The 25,403-nt window shown below is 42.7% G+C and overlaps 1 protein-coding gene across 6 annotated transcripts in view; it reads right to left on the reverse strand.

The window, feature by feature from the left end:
- LOC140456654 (serum response factor-like) overlaps nt 1–25,403 on the reverse strand; it is a 118,140-nt gene that overhangs the window by 85,678 nt on the left and 7,059 nt on the right. For all 6 annotated transcript variants that reach the window (XM_072550757.1, XM_072550758.1, XM_072550755.1 and 3 more), the window contains exon 2: nt 19,432–19,698. In XM_072550757.1, coding sequence (XP_072406858.1) covers nt 19,432–19,698 — 267 coding nt within the window. The remainder of the gene's footprint in view (nt 1–19,431; nt 19,699–25,403) is intronic.

Genomic DNA, 25,403 nt, shown 5'->3' on the forward strand with positions numbered 1-25,403 from the left:
GTTAGACCACATTGTGAGCAGGTTTGTGATGGGGATGGTGGTGGCAGGTCCATTGCAGGGCCTCAGAGGATATCATTGCTCTACATTGGTGCGGTTTCATTGCACTGACCACCAGGGATGGTAGGACTGTCCTATGAGGAAATATTAGGGAAACCATACCTGTGTTGTAGAGTTTTGAAGAATTAGGGGGGATTGCACTGCAACTTAAAATATAGCTGAGGGGACAGGTAGGGAAGATACAGGTATTTCCCTTGTTGGGGAATCTCAAACCAAGAGGCACAACTTAAAGTAAAGGGATTGCCAGTTAAGACCCAAGATGAATTTGTTTTTCACTCAATCTTTCAGTGGAAATTCAGTCTTTGAATATATTTGAGCTGGAGACTGATAGATTTCTGATTACTAATGGTGAAAAGAATTAAGGGAATCGTGGGTAATAGTCATTTGAAGTGTTCAATCAGCCATCACTGTATTAAGCAGAAGATCAGAACCGGTCGAGTTGAATTGCCTATTTCTTTCCCACCTTTCTATCTACAGAAGATCAGAGATCTCAAACTTATTTAGATAGTCTTCATGTCTTGTGCAACAGAAAGCAGCATTCAATCCCTCAAAACCCCCACATTGCTTTTCTCGTCATCCTGTCACTGAGAAGCTATTAAACCTAGAGAGAGATTGCAGAACTACGGTACAGATGGGTCTGTGCGTTCAAGTAAGAGTTACAAAACAAATACGCAGATAAATCAAGTTATTAGGAAGAAGTGGAACCAATCACTTATTGTAAAGGGAATCAACTATAAAGATGGGAGTGCTGCTGCAGTGATACAGGCTCATACTGAGACCACTGAGTGGTACTTATAGCTTTGGTCTCCTTACTTTTAAAAAAAAACACAAGATGATGTTGAAAGAAGGTTCACTCCACTAATTCCTACGATAAAGGTTTTCCTTTATGAAGGAAGGTTAAAGAGTATCTCTTACTGGATACCTGCTATTTCCATCTCTATGCATGTAGAGAAACACTAAAATTAGGGACACAGTTTGACAGTTTATAATATGGTTATTTGGGAACTGTGGAGGAAAAAAATAGATTTGTTTTTACTCCCATGAAGACCTGACACTTTTTTTTGAAGACTGGAAAATAATTTTGAACATTGAATTCCAAAAAAGCATAAAAGCCACCTGGGGAGATGAAGGTACATTAGGAAATTTAGGTTTGAACATAGAAAAACCCATCTTTGACCTAAAGTCTGATTTGTATTTTTATGTTGCATTAAAAAGGAAACACATGGTTTTATTTTCACTTCAGATTTGTTCCAAGACTGGTGCTAGGGTGGCTAATCAATGTAAATATGCGCATTTGTTGATACTTTACAGTCTTGGAGAAGAACTAGAGGTGAACAGCTCCCTGCATTAGAAACAAGGGTAGAAGAGAAAGAAAACTAGCATTGAACAGCAATAGGAGTTCTGTATAATTAAGGTAGAACCAACTGGGAGCCTTCATCCTCCTTGGTTGCAGAGGTCATTGGTTTGCAAGGTACAAACACAGTTAGATAACTCTTCAAATCCTACACTGGAACATTGGGATCTTAAAGCTGTAGCAATTAGAATCAGGAGATTGCATTTCAAGAACATGACTCAACCCAGTTTAAACTCCTACAATGTGAGAAATGAAATACATGATTAAACTGTTTATAAAATTACTCAAATTTGGAATCTGTTTGTAACACAGTACTTTCCTTACAAAAGTATATGCGAAAAGATTTCAACTTAAATTGCAAGATTGATTTCCATGGACACCTTTACCTCAAAATTCTAATTTTCCCTTTTTTGTTTTGATAGGTCAGCTTTCTTTCTTCCTTCCTTCATACCTTCAATCTTGCATTCATATGGCATTTTATGGTGCAATTCATGGTAAATTTGGACAAAATTTTATGTTTCTTTATAATGCCCATCACCATTCAGTCCTGCAATTTACTTCACGACATCTGTTACTTAATCTCCCTGGCCTCCATCCCAACAGAGACTTTCCTTTGTTCTTTCTGACCCCTCCACATCAACGATAACTCAGTCCAAAAACTAATTCTCCCACACAGCTATTGTAAAGGGTTCCAAAATATTTTTAAAAGAACCTTATTTATTGCTGATGACAGGAAGATGAATAGAAAATTAAGTTGTGAAGAGGACAGAAGGAAACTACAAAAACTGGGAAAAGATTTGGAAAATGGCATCTGAGAAAATGTTAAATTGCCCATTTTGGCAGGAACAATGGAAAAGCAACATTTTACCTGAATGACCTTTTCAGAGCCGAGATACAGATGGATCTGGGTATCCAAGTGCATGAAGTGAAAAATATCATTCCGGTATCGAAGTATTTAGGAAAGCCAATAGCATGCCATCACTTATCAGGAATACTGTGCACTTCTGATATTTGTGATTGAAGGATGGATGTAAATGCATTGGAAGCAATGTGGAGAAGATTTGCAAAGTGATTACCTAGAATGACCAGACTGCCTTAGCGGTTTGAACAAACTACACTTGTGCCCGCTGGAGCTTAGAACAGTTAGTAATTTGACTGAAAATTTGAGATCCCGAGGAGCTTGACAAGGTAGATGTGGAAAGCGTGGTTTCTCAAAGAGAAGGTAGATGTAGGGGGTCACTGTTTAAGCTCAGATCTGAACATAGAATTAGGCAAAATGCCTGAGGTTTGAATATCTTGAATTCTCTTCCTATAAAAGGTAAAGGAAGCAGAGTTCCTAATGCCTTTTAAAGCAAGGAGAGACATATTTCTAAGCATGGGTCACTGGACCTACAACAATTCAATCATCTTCATAGATGCTTCCCAATCTGCTGACTTTTTACAGCAATTTTTGTTTTCGTTTGATTTCCAGCATCTGCCGTTCTTTCAGTTTTTATAAACTGATGCTTATTAAGCAAGGGGTGAAAAGCGATCAGGGTAGACAAATGTGGATGAAATTCCAATTAGATCAGCCATGACTTTATTGAATGAAGCAGCAGGCTTCAGGTGCTGAATGGCCTACATTTATTCATATAGCTGGAAATAACCAGGATAAGAGACAAGTACAGCCTCACTATTTTTAATGCATGTCACATATTACACCAGATAATTGACATTGTGAATATAGGTTCTGGGAAAAGATCATAGTTTATAAGAGGATGCTCAAACTCCAGTAACTGCAAGGAGAAAGTGACTGCAAATGCTGGAGATCAGAATGGAGAGAGTGGTGTTGGAAAGGCACAGCAGGTCAGGCAGCATCTTAGAAGCCCTTCATCAGGAATGAAACTTGTGGGATGAGGGATAAATGGGAGGGGCGGATAGCTGGGAATTTGACAGGTAAATGAACATACAGGTGAAAGCGACAGCTCAGAGGTGAGGTTGGAGTGGATGGGTGGGATGGAAGATGGACAGGTAGAACCAGTCAAGAGGGGGTGCCACGTTGGAGGTTTGGGGCTGGGGTGTGTGCGCATGCAAGCATGGCTAACTGACTTATATAAAGGGGCTGTGCTTTCTTTGTTCAGAGCCTCACTTTGACCTGACTGCGCATGTCTGTGAAGAGGGTTACCTAGGTTGTACTGTACTGTGCTTAATAAATTTGGTTGCTTGTTCACAGATGTTGGTGTATTGCAGTTACACCAAGTGTAGAAGAACCTCAGGAGTAAAAGAACTTAGGGCTGCAGTGGGTGAGTGGGGTGGACAGACTGAGGCAGTCTGTCATGGCAGCAGTTGGAAATGGAGATAAAGGGTGGGCAATAGACCGGCATATTGTGTCCAAGTGAATGGGGCGTTATGGAGGCAGGCAAAAGGGTCCTCTGAGGGTGGTTGGAGTCTTGGAAGAAGTGAGCTCAGAGGCAGAGGCAAACCTAGAGTATCTTAAAGTAGACAACAGCACAATCCACTATATGGAAATAGCAACAGATCCAAATAGATATGAAGCCAAGGAGAGAGACTCCCAGGGTGTGTGTAGAATGGGAGGTGGATTTCCAAAGATAATCTTATAGGAATGTGAAGGATTTCCACAGCACCAACATTCAAGTGAAACTCCTTATTGTTTCCCCTCAAAGTGAAGATTGCTGCACAAGGTTAAATTATTTAGAGTTTAAACCGAAAGGGGCTTAGTGATACATACATGAAACAGAAAGCTAACAGGTGCAGCAGGTAATCAGGAAGGCTAATTGAATGTTGGCCCTTTATTTTAAGGGGATTAAAGCAGAGTATGAACGTCTTGCAGCAACGCGACAAGGTTCTATCAGACCACATCTGAAATACCGTGAGCAGTTTTGATTCTCATATCATTTCATGTGAACCTTCTCTGAACTGCCTCCTTAGGATGATCCCTGGTATGTGGGATTGCCTTATGAACAAAAAGGTTGTAGTAGTTATTGACCCTACTCACTGGAATTAAGAATGAGAAATGATCTCATTTGAAACCTACAAGATTCTTAAGGGGCTTGACAGGGTAAGTGCTCCCATTTATCTCATGGGAGAATCTAGTACTAGAGGGCACCGTCTCAGAATAAAAGGGCACCAATTTAAGACAGAGTAGGAGGAATTTCTTTTCAGTGTGTGGAGTGTCTTTGGAACTCCTTGACACAGACAACTGGGTAGGTAGAATCTTCATGTATATAAGAATGAGATTGATACATTTTTGATCAGCAGGGGAATCAAAGGTTACGAGGAAAAGGCAGGAAAGTGGATGTGAGGAATGTCAGATGTGTCATGATCCTATTGATCGGCAGGGCAGGCTCAAAGGCCAAACCAGCCTATTCCCATTCCTATTTCTTATGGTGTACATGGACAAGTACTTGAGTCTAACTGATGCTTTGTCACAGTCAATGTGCACATGATCAAAAGCAAAATCAGAAACTGCTAGAAACTCAGGTTTGGCAGCATCTATGGAAGGAAAGCAGGGTTAACAGTTTGGGTCTAATGATCCTTCTTCTAAATAGGGATGATTTAGTTTCTTATTTCCAGCATTTACAGTTCTTTTGTTTGTTTAATGCGCACACTGTGTGATCAATTGAGTCTGCCAGCAGAGTTTACAAAACAGCAATAAGGCCTCAACCAGAATGCAATGTCAAACTATAGTCACAGTATCACAATATAAGGTGCAGGTATTGGAGAAATCAGGTATGGCTAGAAGAAAGAAATGAAGTACATGAAACTAAAGACAGACAAAGCAGTAGGATTTATAAAATCCTAATACAAAATTCAAAGACAACAGCTGCAGCTCAACAACCTCACTTTCTCAATGTTTGGTCATGCTTTTTGTAAACATTTACTATAACAACACTGACTGGGACTCTGCCAGGATGACAGGGAACTAAACCGACACTGGGTCTGTCATTCATTGAGTGATTCGGATACCAGTTTGCCAATTTCAAGAAGGACACAATTACCTGCTCTGATCACTAGGTGGAATAGGCTTCCTCAGTCCACTCAAAATACTTACCAATTTACCAAGAGGGCGGCATTCAGCTTATTGTGCCCATGCCAAAAATCACGAAAGAAAAACTCATCTAGTCCAACTGCCCTGCTAAACTTTTCAGATAATCAGATAATCCCCTTAGAAAGCCACAAGTGACCTCCACATCCACTCCTGTCAAGCAACACATTCCAAATAAGAGTTACTTCTGTGAAGTGAACAGTTTTGCCTGATCTACTGTCCAGATACCTCACAAACATCTCCATTAAATTAGTATCAAAGTGCTCTTCACCAAGATGAACAGACCAACAGTTTCTTCCAATTTTATTGTTTCTCGTAGTGAGTGACAACATTTCTCACTAACTTTCATAACAATGCTTTGCATCCTTGTACAATTGTGGCATCAGAACCAGACTCAGCACTTTTAGCTGAATGAGCATTTCATAAAGCTGTATCATGGATAAATCCCAACGACCTGATCAGGTGTACCAGAGAACTCTATGGGAAGCTAGGGAAGTAATTGCTGGGCCTCTTGTTGACATATTTGTATCATCGATAGCCACAGGTGAGGTGCCAGAAGACTGCAGGTTGGCTAACATGGTGCCACTGTTTAAAGGGTGGTAAGGACAAGCCAGGGAACATAGACCAGTGAGCCTGACATCGGTGGTGGGCAAGTTGTTGGAGGGATTCCTGAGGCACAGGATGCACATGTATTTGGAAAGGCAAGGACTGATTAGGAATAGTCAACATGGCTTTGTGCGTGGGATATCATGTCTCTCAAACTGGAGAGAGAGTTTTTTTGAGAAAGTAATAAACAAGATTGAGGGCTGAGCAGTGGATGTGATCTATATGGACTTCAGTAAGGCACTTGACAAGGTTCCCCATGGGAGACTGATTAGCAAGGTTAGGTCTCTCGGAATACAGGGAGAACTAGCCATTTGGATAAAGAACTGGCTCAAAAGTAGAAGACAGAGGGTGGTGGAGGAGGCCTGTGACCATTGGAGTCCCACAAGGATCAGTGCTGGGTCCTCTACTTTTTGTCATTTACATAAATGACTTGGATCTGAGCATAAGAGTTATAGTTTAGTAAGTTTGCAGATGACACCAAAATTGGTGGTGTGGTGGACAGCGAAGGTTACCTCAGATTACAACAGGATCTGGACCAGATGGGCCAATGGGCTGAGAAGTGGCAGATGGAGTTTAATTCAGATAAATGAAAGGTGCTGCATTTTAAGAAAGCAAATCTTAGCAGGACTTATACACTTAATGGTAAATTCAGAGGGAGAGTTACACTCCAAGGTCAGCAAGTTCATAGCCCCTTGAAAGTGGAGTCTCAGGTAGATAGGATAGTGAAGGCAGCGTTTGGTATGCTTTCCTTTATTGGTCAGAGTATGGAGTACAGGAGTTGGGAGGTCATGCTGCAGCTGTACAGGACATTGGTTAGGCCACTGTTGGAATATAGCGTGCAATTCTGGTCTCCTTCCTATCGGAAAGATGTTGTGAAACTTGACAGGGTTCAGAAAAGATCTACAGGGTTGGAGGATTTGAGCTATGGGGAGAGGCTGAACAGGCTGGAGCTGTTTTCCCTGGAGCGTCAGAGGCTGAGGGGTGACCTTATAGAGGTTAACAAAAGTGAGAGGCATGGTTAGGATAAATAGACAGTCCTTTCCTTGGGTCGGGGAGTCCAGAATAGAGGGTATAGGTTTAGGGCAAGAGGGGAAAGATATGAGAGACCTAAGGGGCAACTTTTTCTCAGAGGGTGGTACATGTATGGAATGAGTTGCCAGAGGAAGTGGAGGAGGTTGATACAATTGTAACATTTGAGGGGCATTTGGATGGGTATGTGAATAGGAAGGGTTTGGAGGGATATGGGCCGGGTGCTGGCAGGTGGGACTAGATTGGGTAGGGATATCTGGCCGGGTTGGACCGAAGGATCTGTTTCCATGTTGTACATCTGACTCTATATAAAACTTCCTACAAGGCGCAGGATCCCATTCACTTCATGAACCACTCTCAACCAGCTTCAAATGAATTGTGCACAATACAACAGTCACGTGTTGCCAATAAACCAGAAACCGATAAACCAGAAACCGATATAGAGACGAGGACCAAATGAGGTTTGAGAAAGCCAGAGGCAAGACAATGCCAAAATAAACAAAGACTGCAGATACTGGAAATGTGAAACACAAAGGGCTGGACAGCAAGAGGATAGGTCAACAAAGACTGTAGATAAGCCAAGAGAGATAATTGCTAGGAGAGTACGAATGAGAAATATGTGGTTGAAAATAGGTTGGCTGTGCATAAAGTAGCCTGTACACAACAAGATGCAAAGATTTGGAGAAAGTAACAAACAAGAGGATGTCCCCATTCTGAACCTGTTAACTCAATGTTGAGTCCTGAAAGGTACCTAGGTAGATGATGTTGGTCGGGCAACGCAGTGGTGTGTTGAAGTGGCAGGCAACTAGAAGCTCAAGTCATCTTTAAAAGGACATGATGTAGGTGTTCCCAGTCTCATGGTCGTACAGCACAGAAACAGACCCTTCAGTCCAATTTGTCCGTGCCAACCAAATTTCCCAAACTAGTCTCACTTGCCTGCATTTGGCCCACCTCTCTTCAAACCTTCCCTATTCATGTACTTATCCAAATGTTTTTTAAACACTGTGACTGTACCCACATTCAACACCGTCTCCAAAGTTAATTCCATGTACAAACCAGTGCAAAAAATGTGGCCTCTCAGGTCTCCTCTCCTTAAAAATATGCCCCCTAGTTTTGAGCAACCCCCCCCACCCACACACCAAAGGGAAAAGACTCTTGACAATATCATAGGCTGGGACTTCTTTTACAGAAGCAGAGCTGAGGGTGACCTTATAGAGGTTTATAAAATCATGAGTGGCATTGATTAGGTGACTAGCAAAGGTATTTTCATTTGGTGGGGGGTGGCGGGGGTGAGAAGAGATAATGAGGAAGCTGGAGAAATCTGCATTCAACCTTTGTGGTTGGAGGGCTCCTAGGCAGAAGATGAGGCACGCTTCCTCCAGGTGGTGTGTTGCCATAGTCTGGTGATGGAGGAGGCCAAAGACCTGCATGTCCTTGGCAGAGTGGGAGGGGGAATTAGTGTTCAGCCACGGGGCGGTTGGGTTGGTTAGTGCAGGTGTCCCAGAGGTGTTCTCTGAAACGTTCCGCAAGTAGGCGGCCTGTCTCCCCAATGTAGAGGAGGCCACATCAGGTGCAGCGGATGCAGTAAATAACCCCCCAACCACAAGGGATGAATGCAGACTTCTCCAGCTTCATTCCTCCCTCCCCATCCCCCCCCCCCCCCCAACCCCCCCACCTTATCTCAGTCCCAACCCTCTGACTCCGCACCACCTTTTTGACCTACAATCTTCTTCCTGACCTCTCCGCCCCCACCCCTTCCACCTATCGCATTCCCAATGCCCCTCCCCCAAGTTCCTCCTCCTACCTTTTATCTTAGCCTGCTTGGCACACCCTCCTCATTCCTGAAGAAGGGCTTATGACCGAAACATCAGGCAGCATCCAAGGAGCAGGAGAATTGACATCTGCGCTTTTCCAGCAACACATTTTTCAGCTCTGATCTCCAGCATCTGCAGTCCTCACTTTCTCCTCTTAGAGTATGGGTCAAACATAGGCAAATGGGACTAGTATAATTTGGGAAACCTGGTCATGGACAAGTTGAACTGAAAGGTCTGTTTCCATGCTGTGACTATGACTCGACGTCATGAATGTGATGGAGTATTCCTCACTTGCCTGGATGAGTGCAGTTCCAACACCATAAGAAAACTGACACAATCCAGGAGAAAGCATCATGTTTGACTAGCACCTCATGCACCATGATTATACTCACTCCCTTCACCAATAACCACCACAGCAGCAGTGTGTACCATCTACAAGATGCACTAACAGTAAATGGAGACTCCTGACAGCACTTTCCAAATCTGCAATCCTAAACAGCTTAAAGAACCAAGGCAGCAAATACATGGGACCACCAAATACCCCTCCAAATCACTCACCATCTTGACTTGGAAATATAATCGCTGTTCCTTCAATGACACTGAGTCAAAATCCTGGAACTCCCTCCCTAACTGTGACGGATGTCCTATACTATCCACAGTGCGAAACAGTTTACTCTCCTACATTTTAGCCAATTTCATATCTATGCTGCTTTTGTTTTTAATTCCATGAGTTTAAACTTCACCCACAATTCTGTTTTGTGGAAGCTTTAAAAAGTTGGGCCTTTGAAAGTCAATGTAAACCACAAACAGCATTACTGTCAATCTGCCCCTTACTAATTATCTTGCTTGATGTTTTAAAACACAAAAATCAATGCTGAAATCTTTAAATCAACGTTTGTCCAACTGCCTGTTCCAAATTTAAACTTAGGAAACTTAAAACTAAGCTGCTATAAGCCAGTCAATTTATCTTTAAACCAGTTTCTTGAACAAGGGTGCAACATTTGGAATTCTCCAGTCCTCTGGCATCTTCTAATGAAGACTGGAAAAATATGACTAGTGCCTCCACAATTTTGTTCCGTACTTTGCTCAGTACCTTCAAGTTGTATCTCATGCAGTTCAGATGTCTCCATTTCAAGAAAGCTCTTGATTAATTTAAGGCCATCCAAATGTCTCACTTAAAAATACTTAACCTATTTTCTAACCAACCTGCTCAGAGATGTTATCACATACCTCAAAACAGATCAGACTCAGGCTTCCTGGTTCAAAAAAACTAGGAAAAACTTTTAAAAAAGGACATTAGTGAACCAGATGGGGTTTTTATGACAAATCGATGGTTTCATGGAGCCCCAATGCCTAGTGTTGCATATGTAGGCTTGCTCGCTGAGCTGGAAGGTTCATTTTCAGATATTTCGTCACCAAACTAGGTAACATCTTCAGGGAGCCTCCGGACGAAATACTGCTGAGGATTCCTGCTTTCTATGTTTTCTTTTGGCTGGTGATGTCATTTCCTGTTCTTTTTCTCAGGGGGTAGTAAATGGGGTCCAAGTCAATGTGTTTGTTGACAGTTCCGTTGGAATTCCATGCTTCTAGGAATTCTCATGTGTCTCTATTTGGCTTGGCCTAAGACTGATGTGTTGTCCCAGTTGAAGTGGTGCCCTTCCTTAGTGGTAAGAAAGAATACTGAGAGATTGTCATGTCATATTGTGGCCAGTTGATGTTCACATATCCTGGTGGCTAGTTTTCTGCCTGTAGTGTTTGTTACAGGACTTGCATGGTATTTTGTAAAATTGTTAGTTTTGCTTGTCTGTATAGGGTCTTTCAAGTTCATTAGCTGCTGTTTTAGTGTGTTGGTGGGTTTGTGGGCTACCATGATGCCAAGGGTCTGAGTAGTCTGGCAGTCATTTCCAAGTTGTCTTTGTAGGGGAGTGGCTAGGGTTTCTAGACACGTTTTGTCTGCTTGTTTGGATTTGTTGCTGAGAAAAATCAGCAGACTATGTTCATTGGTTACCCATTCTTTTTGAATACATTGTACAGGTGCTTTTCCTCTGCTCTGTATAGTTCCTGCGTTGCACTGTGTGGTGGCTCATTGAAAATGTTCTGATGCAGCTTAGTTTCTGGATGTTAGGATGATTGCTTCTGTAGTTCATTATTTGGTCCGTATGTGTTCTTTTCCTGTAGATGCTAGTTTGAAGTTCTCCACTGGCTGTTCACTCTACTGTGACATCTAGGAATGGCAGTTTGTTGTTTTCCTCCTCTTTCATGGATTTTATGCCAATAAAAAGGTATTATTGATGGTCATTGGTTTTGTTTAGTGATGACAAAGTTGTCATCTATATAGCGGACATAAAGTTTGGGTTGGACGCTTGGCAGAGCGGTTTGTTAGTCTCTGCATTATTGTCTCTGTTAAGAACCCAGAGATTGGAGATCCCATGGGTGTTCCGTTGGTTTGTCTGTAGGTTTTGTTGTTGAAGGTGAAGTGGGTGGTAAGGCACAAGTCCACTAACTTGACAATACTGTCCTTGCTGATGAAGTTGGTGGTGTTTCGTGTATGTCTCTTTGGGTCTTCTAATAGTGTAGTCAGTGTTTCCTTGGCCAGATTGATGTTGATTAATGTGAACAAGGTTGTTACATCAAAAGGAGACCATTATTTTATTCTTCTACCTTAGTGTCTTTAATGGTCTTCAGACATTTTTGGGTGGAGTGGATGGAGTGGCGTGAGTCTTCCACTAAGTGTTTTAGTCTTTGGTGTCGCTCCTTGGCCAATCTGTAAGTTGGTGTTCCAAGTAGTGAGACTATGGGTTTGAGGGGGGCTCCTGGTTTGTGAATTTGGGTAATCCGCAGAAGAATGGTGTGTTGGATCTACCTGGGTTTCATTTTTTTTGAAAGTCTGTCTTATTTCTTCAGATTTCTCAAGTTTGAATAGGGCTGTGATTCAGTTCTCTTGTTGTGGGGTCGGGTCTATCGCCACTTGTTGATATCTGCAAGCAGTGAGTTTGCTTTTTCAATGTAGTCTCTGATTTAAAATGACTGTCAAGCATCCTTTGCCTGCAGGTAGGATAACAATGTTTTTATCTTTTGAAGTCTTTCTAGTGCTTTCGTGTGTGTGTGTGTGTGTGTGTGTGTGTGTGTGTGTGTGTGTGTGTGTGTGTGTGTGTGTGTGTGTGTGTGTGTGTGTGTGTGTGTGTGTGTGTGTGTGTGTGTGTGTGTGTGTGTGTGTGTGTGTGTGTGGAGTGTTTCTCCTTTCTTTTCTGCTTAATCTTGGTGTGACTACCTGTCTGTTTGCTAGGTTTCTTCTGTGAGTTGGTTGTCTTTCAGGAGTTGTTTCTAATGTTGCTAAGAAATCTTTGTCAGCATCCTAGAAGTTGTAATTTAATCCTCATTACCAAGATGACTTTTTCAGTGTCTGTTAAGGGTTGGTCAGGTAAGTTTTCTCATCCATGCTTCTGTGTTGTCAGCATTGTTACTTTGTGAAAGTTTGTCTAGTTTTTTTCTGCAGGTCTAGTTTCTTCTTTTTCTGCGTTTGTCACTGTCTAATATCTATGGCTTGTTGTACTGTCTGTCCATTCATGGTCTGTTGCATTAGTGAGTAATGATTTTTGGTGCAAAATATCCTGGTTGTATCATTTCTCTAAGCATTTTGCTGCTGGTTTGCTCTGATTCTTTTGGCCAGTGGGGTGTTAAGGGGAGGTTTGTATTTAGGTAGTACCTGTTTTCTTAGGCATTCGGGCAGGAAGTACAGCTCTTCATGGGTGGCACCCATTTCCAGGCCAGTTTTAGTGTATTGTGCCAACAGTTGGCAAGTTGAGAAAATCTGTAGCTCAGGTGGAGGTTCTGGATGTAGGTTTGCTCACTGAGCTGGAGGGTTCATTTTCAGACATTTCATCACTATACTAGGTAACATCTTCAGTGAGCCTCCTGATGAAACACTGATTCCTGCTTTCTATTTAAATGTTTGGGTCTCTTTGGGTTGATGTCATTTCCTGTTCTTTTTCTCAGGGGGTAAATGGAGTCCAAGTCAATGCGCTTGCTCATATACTGTTCTAGTTGGAATTCCATGCTTCTAGGAATTCTTGTCCTAGAATCGATGTGGCTCAACCAACACACTAAAACAGCAGCTAATGAACTTGAAAGACCCTATACAGACAAGCAAAACTAATATCATTTACAAAATACCATGCAAGGACTGAAACACTACATTGGACAAACAGGCAGAAAACTAGCCACCAGGATAATGACATCAACTAGCCACAAAACAACATGACCCTCTTTCACAAGTATCCTTACATATAGATAAGGAAGGATACCACTTCAACTAGGACAACACATCCATCCTTGGACAAGCCAAATAGAGACACACGAGAGTTCCTAGAAGCATGGCATTTCAACCAAAACTCTACTACCCCCTGGAGAAAAATAGGAAAAGACATCACCAACCCAAAGAAACCCAAACATATAAATAGAAAGCAGGAATCATCAGCAGTGCTTCATCTGGAGGCTCACTAAAGATGTTACCTAGTATGGTGACAAAACGTCTGAAAATGAACCTCAGCTCAGCGGGCAAACCTACATCCCGAACCCCAACCTGAGCCATAAGTCCTCTCAAAACATGCTAGCACCTAGTATTCCCAGGCAATGTCTCATCTAACTACTAACCAGGCCTGAGTCTGTTTAGCTTCCAAGGTCAGATGAAATCAGGCATTTTCAGACAAGCATGGCCAAACTACCACTTGTTGTGGTTCTGTTCGCCAAGCTGGGAATTTGTGTTGCAGATGTTTTGTCCCCTGTCTAGGTGACATCCTCAGTGCTTGGGAGCCTCCTGTGAAGCGCTTGTGTTGTTTCCTCCGGCATTTATAGTGGCCTGTCTCTGCCGCTTCCGGATGTCAGTTCCAGCTGTCCGCTGCAGTGGCTGGTATATTGGGTCCAGGTCAATGTGTTTGTTGATAGAATCTGTGGATGAGTGCCATGCCTCTAGGAATTCCCTGGCTGTTCTGTTTGGCTTGTCCTAGAATAGTGTTGTCCCGGTCGAACTCATGTTGCTTGTCATCTGTGTGTGTGGCTTCTAAGGATAGCTGGTCGTATCGTTTCGTGGCTAGTTGGTGTTCATGGATACAGAAAGTTAGCTGTCTTCCTGTTTGTTCTATGTAGTGTTCTGTGCAGTCCTTGCATGGGATTTTATACACTATGTTGGTTTTGCTCATGCTGGATATCAGGTCCTTTGTCCTAGAACACCGAACGGAGAATTCACCAAAGGTATACAGAAAAGCCACACACAGACCAAGTCCTGAACTACGAAAGCAACCACCCCAACACACAAAAGAAGTTGCATCAAGACACTGTTCAAAAGGGCCACAACACTGCAGCACACCAGAACTGCAAAAAGAGGAAGAACACCTCTACAATGTATTCGCCAAAAACTGGTACCCCTGCGATTTCATCAACAGATGCCTAAGGGAAAGACAACGGAATGAGGACATGCCACAACCCAAAGGACTAGCCACATTACCATACATCAAGAACATTTCTGAACTGACAACCAGACTACTACGACCACTAGGACTCTCAACAGCACACAAACCAAACAGCCACTCTCAGACAACAACTCACCAGGACAAAGGACCCAATACCCAGCACTAGCAAAACCAACGTAGTATACAAAATCCCATGCAAGGACTGCACAAACGACTACATCGGACAAACAGGAAGACAGCTAACGATCCGTATACATGAACACCAACTAGCACGAAACGACACGACCAGCTATCCTTGGTAGCCACACACACCGATGACAAGCAACATGAATGTGACCGGAACAACACTACTATTATAGGACAAGCCAAACAGAACAGCCAGGGAATTCCGCGAGGCATGGCACTCATCCACAGATTCTATCAACAAACACATTGACCTGGACCCAATATACCGGCCACTGCAGCGGACAGCTGGAACTGACACCCGGAAGCGGCAGATTCAAACCACTATAAGTGCCGGAGGAAACATCACAGAAGCGCTTCACGGGAGGCTCCCAAGCACAGAGGATGTCACCTAGACAGGGGACAAAATGCCTACAACATAAATTCCCAGCTCAGTGAACAGAATCCCAACAACAAGCACCCGAGCTACAAGTCTTCTCTCCAAATTTGAATACTACCACTTCATTCAATATGACTCTGGCATCATTCTTCCACGTTAAGATAGAAAGGCTGAGACACTAAATCAATACTTTCTAAGTGCCCTTTCTTGGCCCTTAATCAACCCCATACATCCTTTGACCACCCTTTTTACATGTTGTTTTGTGCAAGCTGCCAGTCTCTTCTCAGATAATTTGTTCCTCATTTTCCTCCACTAATCCTCTAAAATTTGTTTTCAGTCTGTCATATGGCAACCTGACATCTGACATACCCATTCTATCTATTTCAACTTACTCTTTCGACAATCATGGGCTCAGGATTTGTTAAATCACTGTTGTGGAAAGATAGAGTTGAAGTACAATTTGGTATCCGCACTTCTCTCACATCTATTGCGCATTATTGTATTGACCATCTTTTGAAAGCCTATGTTTACCACATCAGCTGCATTCCGTTGCCTCTACAAAGAATTTCAGCAAGTTTGTTAAACAGAATTTCTCTTTTAGAGATCCACACTGGCTCGTTAATCAACCCACCATTTTTCCACCAATTCTATCCCAATTGGTCATTCTAGAAACTTCCCCACCACTGCAGTTAAATTGACTGGTTTGAGAGTTGGTGCAGCCTAAATGAGCCAAATAGCCTCTTTCCACACTGTGTGGGGATGCTAGGGTTATAAGAGTTTGCTGGACCTGCTGTGACAACCCTTTCTGAACAAGGCCATAATGCCTGTAATTCTCCAGTCTTTCAATACCTCCCAAGTCTGCGGAATATTAAGATTTATTGTCAGCATGCCTGCAATTTCCATTTCACTTGCTTCAATATCCTTGGATATCTCTCACCTAGCCCCCATGTCTCAGTAACTTTTAGTATCGATAACCTATCCAACATTTCCTCCAAACAATTTTGAAACATTCCTCCTTGAGCACTTCCGCCTGTCACCATAGTCTGTGTAGCATCCATCCCCTTTGTAAAGACAGATGTAAGTACTAATTTAAACATCTGTCATGTCTCATGTCTGCACATATAAATTGTCATTTTTGTCCCTAAACAATTCTTCTGCTCCTTTAACTATCTTAATGGAAAGTCTAAGGGATTTCAGCCTGAACTTTCTGTATTCCTCTTGGTTCTCAAGTTGTGTTTTCTTCCTGAAACAGGCAGTGAACACTTGCTCTTTGTTTTAATTTCTATTTCCTTTGCCCCCAGGGAGCTCAGCATTTATTTACCCTCCTTTTCCTTTTTTGGGGCAATATACCTTGACTGCACTCAACCTATCTACTCTTTGATGTCAGCCCATTGTTCAGCTATAGCTTTGCCCAGCAACCCATTTGCTTGCAAAAATCTATCCACCTCAGCCCTAAAACAATTCAACATTCTGCTTTCATCATCTTTTCAGGAAGAGAATTTCAAATACCCACAACACTCAAAAGAACTTCTGTCTCAAATGGCTGATACCTGACTTGAAACCATAGTCCAAATTTAGATTCTCCCACAACAGGAAACAATTTCCACATCTACCCTGTCAAAAACAGAGTCAGGAACTTGTGTTTTAGTCGTCACCTCAAACTGAGAAGCCTAGCCTGTTCAAGCTTTCCTCAGACAACTGTCTTGATCCAAACAGGTAAAAACAATGACTGCAGATGCTGAAAATCAAATACTGGATTAGTGGTGCTGGAAGAGCACAGCAGTTCAGGTCTAGTAAACCTTGTCTGAACTTCCAATGCATTCACATCCTTAAGACCAATACAGTCCACCTACATTGACGTGATTGCCCCAGTGCACTGTAACCATAATCTCTCTTTATTTTCAACTCCCCTTGCATTTTATATGCTATGCTTCCATATTAACCTTGTGATTTAATGCAGAAATCAGAACTCTGCAATTTTTCTCATTTAGAAATGTGTTTTATACTTCCTACCAAAATGGATAATTTCATTATTTTCCTTGCTGGACTTAATTTACCAATTCCTGACGAAGGACTTATGCCCAAAACTTCAATTCTCCTGCTTCTCAGATGCTGCCTGACCACCTGTTTTCCAGCACCACACTCTTGATCTACCAAATCCTCGTCCATTCATTTAATATTGTAACCTATTGTATTGCTTTGTAACCTCACATCCTTTCACAACTTAAAATTTGCTAATGAAACAGGTGGAAAAGTAGCAGCTTTGTTGTTCAATCCCTTCATCCAAGTAATTTACATAACTGGGGAAAAAAAAGGAGTCTTCAGCCCTAATCTCTGTGGCATTCTACTCATTATTAGATTAGTGTGGAAACAGGCCCTTCAGCCCAACAAGCCCACACTGACCCTCCAAAGAGCAACCCACCCAGACCCATTTCCCTACATTTACCCCTTTTACCTAAACACTACAGGAAATTCAGCATGGTCAATTCACCCATCCTGCACATTTTTGGACCAAGGGGAAACCGGAGCAGCCGGAGGAAACCCACACAGATACTGGGAGAACATGCAAACTTCACAGAGACAGTTGCCTGAGACTGGAATCTAACCCAGCTCTCTGGCACTGTGAAACAGCAGTGCTAACCACTGTGCCACCCATTATATCTTGCCAATCTGACAAAAATCATTCTGCTTTTGTTTTCTTTATTCATTCACGAGATGTGGGATGTTGCTGGCTGGGGCAGCATTTATTGCCCAGAGGACAATTAAAAGTCAAGCACATTGCTGAGAGCCTGGAGCCACATGTAGGCCAGATGAGGTAAGGATGGCAGTTTCCTTCCCTGAAGGATATTAGTGAACCAGATGGGGTTTTCCAACAATCGACAATGAATTCATGGTCATCATTACACTTAATTCCAGATTTTTATTGAATTCAGAATTCCATAATCTGCCATGGCAGGATTTGAACCCATGTCCCCAAAACAATACTGGGTCCCTGTATTAACTGTCCAGCAATAATATCACGAGGCCATCACCTCCCCCCAGCTTCCTGTTAGTCTACCTGCTAACTCTCTACATCATGATCCTTTATTTTCTGCATGATTATCCAAGTACAGTTCATCTATTTCTATCTCCTATACCCTCAACTTGTTATTACACAAAGAACGTGAATAAAGTAGGTAAGTACAATTTCTCTTGGCTAAGTCCTTCCACTTCAAACTAATCAAGTGCCCAGCTATAACACCTAACATTTTACTCTAACATAGCTCCCTGCTTTCTGCCTCCTTCCCCTCATGAATAAAGGACTTACATTCATTCTCTTCCAGTCTCATGGGATCTTCCAAGTCTAGGGAATTTTATCGCATTAGCCACTCCTTTCAAGACTTTAGGATGGAGTCCATCAGGAGCAGAAGATTTACCAGTCCAGAGCTCCAGTAATTTGCTCAGTAATACCTCTCTGGTGATTCCAGAGGTCATTCATTCATCCTCTCACATTTCACAACACCACGTCTCGTATAGCCTGCTCTCTGGTCAGCTCCAGAACTTGCTGTTCTGAAAAAAAACTGTCCTGAACACATCCCATTAGCTCCTTTTTTCTTGCCAAAAATCTACTCTTCTGATTGACTAAAATCACCAGGCAAGGGCATAGATTGACCTGCATACAACTGCAACTAGTGTCTAGTCTGTACAGGTCCCAAACTTTGCTGGAATCAGTCCCAATGTCCCAGCAAAAAGTCTTTCTTAAATTGGTGAAGGCAGCCAGGGCATTGCAATTCACGAATCCAACTTCAAAGCATTTTATCGTGGCACTGAGAGTGATGGCACAAGTTAATTGGCCTATAATTCTAAATGCCACGTTACTCCCTGTATCTGTTCCCACCTCTGATATTCAGAACTCTGGATCATACCTATCTTGTCAGTATTTTCTCTCTCAGCATAAAGACATTCAAACACAGTAAAAGTTATGCTCTATCACAGCGCAAAAAGTAAGTAAAGGCTGCTGTCGTATTAGTACACATCCACCAACTGGTTTGTAGGATTCTCATAGCTGAGATGTCAGAAGATCCAGAGGAAGCAATTAGCATCAACCTGGTGTCCTAACTCTCTGCAAAGCGCAGCAATGCTAATTTCTAACAAGTGAGTCTGCAGCTTTAACAAAAAGGAGCTCTCTGATTACATCGCTGTCAACCAACCGTGTGAGTTCATATTACGATGTGGTGCGTATCATCCCTAAACTTGCTGGCAACCATTGAGGACTAGGATTCAACCCAGGACCTCTGGAAGTTTGAAACATCTGCTGGGCTCTAACCAAAGTCACCTTTGCCAGCCTACAGAGAGAGAAAACAACTCTGAACACAAAGATATTGTTGATCTCTCTAACCCGATTACCTGCTGGCCTGTCCCTCAGCACTGCTACATCACATTCTCTGGACATTATAGGGACCATTCACTACATGGTCCCTTGTTATTTTTACAATAATAATAGTTTTGATTTTTACCTTATTTTCCCCGCTGCTGTCAGTCTCCGATACCTGATACGTCAGATCGGTTTCCTCAAATCCTGTGGCACTCATCCTCTGGTCCGTCGTGGGATCAGAACGCGGTGGTGAATCAGGAGAATTTAAACAGGTCTGGATCAATGCCTTCCCTGTCTCACTGGTGATCATAGGCTGCAGTTTTCTTGTGGCGAAGGTATATACATGTCCTGTCTCACTAGCTACCAGCAGCAGCACCTGGGTACCCGTCAGTGTGGAGAGCTCATAGGCCTGATAACAACATAAGACAGAAACAACAAAGCAATGGTTTATCATTTAATCACAACATGAATCTCAGCAACCAAAAAAAATCTACTCCAGCAAAAGACTAGGTAATAGAACATGGTAATGACAAGTCTCAAAAACAATAGAAAAGCACCTGGGATCCATGTAACAAAAACACATTCAGGACACGCTGTACAAACCAACACTGTTTTACAAATAGACAAGACTGTCAAATTTAGAGACTTTTGGGGATATAACAAGTTGGTTAAGTAAGGGGAAAGCGGTAGATGTAGTACATTTCGATTTCTGAAAGATACAATAAAGTACCACACGAGTTTAATATAAAAGATAAGCAATCATGAATTTGGAGATGATATTAATGGATAGAGGATTGATTAACAGACAAAAAAAACAATAGGGACATTTTCATGGGGCATTTTCAAGTTGTCGGATTTTAACCAGTGGACTGTCTCAGAGCTTGGCCTCAGCTCTTTACAATCAACATGACTGACTTAAATGAAGAGACACACAAGTTACAAGATGGAAATCAAGGCAAAGATGTGTACAGGATGAGGAGTGGACAACGTGGTAGATGGAGCAAAGCTAAGGAAGGTTGTGGTTATTTACTTTGGTGAAAAGGTAGGAAACTTGTAAACAGACACTTGGGTGTACTTATACAAGGAATACAGTTGGAATGCACGCACAAGCAATTAGGAAGGCAAACAGCATGTCATTGCATTGCAAGGGCATTGGAGTCATGTGTTGTTCAACAATTCATGCACATCCTTGAAAGTTTCTGCCGATTCTCCACCCTCAGATTTACAAAATTATGAGGGGCATGGATAAGGTAAATAGGCAAAGTCTTTTCCCTGGGGTCGGGGAGTCCAGAACTAGAGGGCAAAGGTTAAGGGTGAGAGGGGAAAGATATAAAAGAGACCTAAGGGGCAACCTTTTCACACAGAGGGTGGTAGGTGTATGGAATGAGCTGCCAGAGGAAGTGGTGGAGGCTGGTACAATTGCAACATTTAAGAGGCATTTGGATGGGTATATGAATAGGAAGGGTTTGGAGGGATATGGTCCAGGTGCTGGCAGGTGGGACTAGATTGGGTTGGGATATCTGGTTGGCATGGACGGGTTAGGACCGAAAGGTCTGTTTCCGTGCTGTGCACATGTCCATGAGGCAGTAGGGATTTAAAGAGCAGATTCTTCTTTCCTTTTCTGCTGCCACTCTGCCTCACAGTTTGAGTCCATACCCCTTAATGATGATGCAACTTAAATGAACGGGTTACTACCATTTTGGAACAATGGGTAGCAAATTCTTCCCATTCAGCCATATCTATGTTAAGGAGGCCCAGAATTGGCCATCTGAGTGTCAGGAAAATAGGACTTGTTCAGTGAGATGCTTTTCTCAAATCTGGACACTGTTCAATCTATCAGAATTGATTATGCAGGAGTTTAACCTGAATATGACTTCAAGAATGACAATATTTGTTTGATAGCCCTCCACTGAATATGGAGGTGGCACTGCTGGTGCAGTTTCGCTAGCTCTGAAAGAGTGCAGGTCTCAATGTAGCACAGGAACACTGCAACACCAACTGATTTGTTATTAAACACTCAGATTTGCAGAAACTGAACTAGTGCCTTTAATGAGAGAGGTAGGAGAAACACAGAACTTACCCCAGAATCTCACCTCCAACAAAAATGGGAGCTAGAATATTTGAGTGACCAGGGTTGATTCACAAGTTTTGATTTGGCAACACAAATCAATTCTATTGGAAATAGAATTGGAGAGATTGAGGTCAACTTGAAAATCTGGTGCAGAGTGGGCAATAACACTGCAATCATTTATGTCTATGGTGGTCAACCTCATTTTGATATAGAGGCAACTGATGTGAAATGTTTTTCACCCAGGTGGCATCTAATGCTCACACCAGAAGGCAGTGTGCAGGAATGCCCATTCTCAGTCTATTCTCAGCAGCACATGTTGAATGAACACTGTCCCAAAGTTATCCACGACATTCCGTCGTCAAATCTATCCTCAGATCACCCCTTATATGATATTCTGAAGGAAGTCTAATGTAAGGAGACCTCCACATCTATTGGTTCTATTATTTTAAAAAGGTGCTAACAAAAAGCCAGGGAAGTAAAGACCAGTGAGCCCAATGTCAGTAGTGGGTTGGTTGTTGCAGGTGATTCTGAGGGACATGATTTACAGCGAGTCAGATGTACAGCATGGAAACAAACATAGAACAATACAGCACAGAACAGGCCCTTTGGCCCTCGATGTTGCGCCGACCTGTGAACTATTTTTAGCTCGTCCCCCTTCACTATCCTAAAATCATCCATGTGCTTATCTAAGGATTGTTTAAATCTCCCTAGTGTGGCTGAGTTGACTACATTAGCAGGTAGGGCATTCCATGCCCTTACCACTCTCTGCGTAAAGAACCTGGCGTAAAGAACCTGCCTCTGACATCTGTCTTAAATCTATCACCCCTCAATTTGTAGTTACGCCTCCTCGTACACGCTGATGTCATCATCCTAGGAAAATGACTTTCACTGCCTACCCTATATAATCCTCTGATCATCTTGTACGTCTCTATCAAATCCCCCCTTAGCCTTCTTTTCAATGAGAACAGGCCCAAGTCTCTCAGCTTTTCCTCATTAGACCTTCCCTCCAGACCAGGCAACATCCTGGTAAATCTCCTCTGCACCTTTCCCAATGCTTCTGCATCCTTCCCGAAATATGGGGACCAGAACTGTACACAATATTCCAAGTGTGGATGCACCACTTTTGTATAGTTGAAGCATGTTATTGCGGCTCCAGAACTCAATCCCTCTCCCAGTGAAACCTAACACACCGTAAGCCTTCTTAACAGCACTATCCACTTGGGTGGCAACTTTCAGGGATCTATGCACATGGACTCCAAAATCCCCCTGCACATCCACACTACCAAGAATCTTTCCATTGACCCAGTACTCTGCCTTCCTGTTATTCTTCCCAAAGTGCATCACCTCACATTTAGCTGCATTGAACTCCATTTGCCACCTCCCAGCCCAATTCTGCAGTTTATGCAAGTCCCCCTACAACCTGTAACATTCTTCCAAACTGTCCACTACTCCACCGACTTTAGTGCCAACTGCAAATTTACTAATCCATCCACCTATGCCTGCATCTAAGTCATTTATAAAAATGACAAACAGTAGTGGTCCCAAAACAGATCCTTGTGGTACACCACTAGTAACGTGACTCCAGGCTGAATATTTTCCATCAACCACCACTCCCTGCCTTCTTTCAGAAAGCCAATTTCTAATCCAAACTGCTAAATCACCCTCAATTCCATGCATCTGCATTTTCTCCAACAGCCTACCATGTGGAACCTCATCAAAGGCTTCACTGAAGTCTATGTATACCACGTCAACAGCCCTACCCTCATCTACATGCTTGGTCACCTTCTCAAAAAACTGAGGTTTGCGAGACATGACCTGCCCTTGACAAAATCATGTTGACTACCTGAAATCAGATTGTTACTTGCTAGATGATTATAAATCTTATCTTTTATAATCTTTTCCAAAACCTTTCCTACAATAGTAGTAAGGCTCACTGGTCTATAATTACCTGGGTCATCTCTACTGCGCACAACATTTACAATCCTCCAGTCCTCTGGCACCAAACCTGTAGGCAATGACAACTCAAATATCAAAGCCAAAGGCTTTGCTATCTCCTCCCTAGCTTCCCAGAGAGTCCTCTGATAAATCCCATCCGGCCCAGGGGACTGGTCTACTTTCACTCCTTCTAGAATTGATAACACCTGTTTGAAACTAACATCGATCCTTTCTAGTCTAATATCTCGTACCTCATTCTTCTCCTCTACAATATTCTCCTTTTCCTGAGTGAAAACCAATGAGAAATGTTCGTTTAGCACCTCTCCAATCTCCACTGGGTCCACACAACTTCCCACTTCTGTCTTTGATTGGCTCAATTCCTACCCTAAAATCATCCTTTTATTCCTTACATACCTACAAAAGCTTTAGGGTTCTCCATTATTCTATTTGCTAAAGACTGCTTGTGTCCTCCCTTTGCTCTTAACTCACTCTTTAAATCCTTCCTATCTGATCTATAACTCTCCATCACCTCATCTGAACCATCTTGTCTCATCAACACATAAGCATCCTCCTTCTTCTTCTTAAGAGGAGTTGCAATTTCTGTAGTAAACCACGGTTCCCTTACCTAATCACTTCCTCCCTGCCTGACAGGGACATAACTATCAAAAGTCCAAAGATGTGCAAGTTAGGTGAATTGGTTATACTAAATTGCCTGTAGTGTTAGGTAAAGGGGTAAATATAGGGGAATGGGTGGGTTGCGCTTCGGCGGGTCGGTGTGGACTTGTTGGGCTGAAGGGCCTGTTTCCACACTGTAAGTAATCTAATCTAATCTAATATCAAGGACACGCAATACCCGTTCCTTAAACCAGCTCCACATTTCCATTGTCTGCATCTTGCTACCCCATTCTATGCATTCTAATTCTTACCTAATCGCATTATAATTGCCTTTGCCCCATTGATAACTCTTGCCCTGTGGCATGTACCTATCCCTTTCCATCGCTAAACTAAATGTAACTGAATTATGGTCACTCTCTCCAAAGTGCTCACCTACAACTACATCAAACACCTGGCCTGGTTCATTACCAAGCACCAGATCCAGTGTGGCCTCCCCCTTGTCGGCCCTTCGACATACTGTGTCAGGAAACCCTCCTGCACACATTGGACAAAAACTAATCCATCCAATGTATTAGAGTTATAGCAATTCCAGTCAATGTTGGGGAAGTTAAAGTCCCCCATAATGACCACCCTGTTCCTTTCACTCCTACCCAGAATAATTTTGCTATTCCTCTCTTTCACCTCCCTGGAACTCTGCAGAGGCCTATAAAAAAACTCCAAGCAGTGTGATCTCTCCTCTCCTGTTTCTAACCTCAGCCCACACTAACTCAGACAAGTCCTCATCAAAAGTTCTCTTAGCCACCATTGTACTATCCTTGACTAACAAGGCCACGCCTCCCTCACTTTTACCGCTCTGCCTGTTCTTAATGAAAGATCTAAACCCTGGAACCTACAACATCCATTCCTCACCCTGCTCTATCCAGGTCTCCGAAACGGCCACAACATCGAAGTGCCAGGTACCTATCCATGCTGCAAGCTCACCCACCTTATTTCAGATACTTCTGGCATTGAAGTAGACACACTTCAAACTACTTTGCTATCTACCAGCACATTCTGGTGATCCTGAAATCCTGTCCTTGTCCTTGTCCTTCCTACTCTCATCCTCCTGTGCACTGCAACTACACCTCCAGTTCCCAACCCCCTGCCGAGCTCTCTCATCCTTGCCGACCAGATATCCCAAACTAATCTGGTCCCACTTGCCAGCACCTGGCCCATATCCCTCTAAACCTTTCCAATTTATATACCCATTCAGATGCCTTTTAAAAATTTTGCAATTGTACCAGCTTCCATCACTTGCTCTGACATCTCCCTTCCATACATGCACCACCTTCTGTGTGAAAATGTTGCTCATTGGGTCTCTTTTATATCTTTCCCCTCTCATCCTAAACCTTTGCCCTCTAGTTCTGGACTCCCTCACCCCAGGAAAAATATTTTGTCTACTTAACAGATCCATGCCCCTCATGATTTTACAAACCTCTAAGGAAAACAGTCCC

This window comes from Chiloscyllium punctatum, chromosome 3, assembly GCF_047496795.1.
Source record: "Chiloscyllium punctatum isolate Juve2018m chromosome 3, sChiPun1.3, whole genome shotgun sequence".
Classification (NCBI taxonomy): Eukaryota; Metazoa; Chordata; class Chondrichthyes; order Orectolobiformes; family Hemiscylliidae; genus Chiloscyllium; species Chiloscyllium punctatum.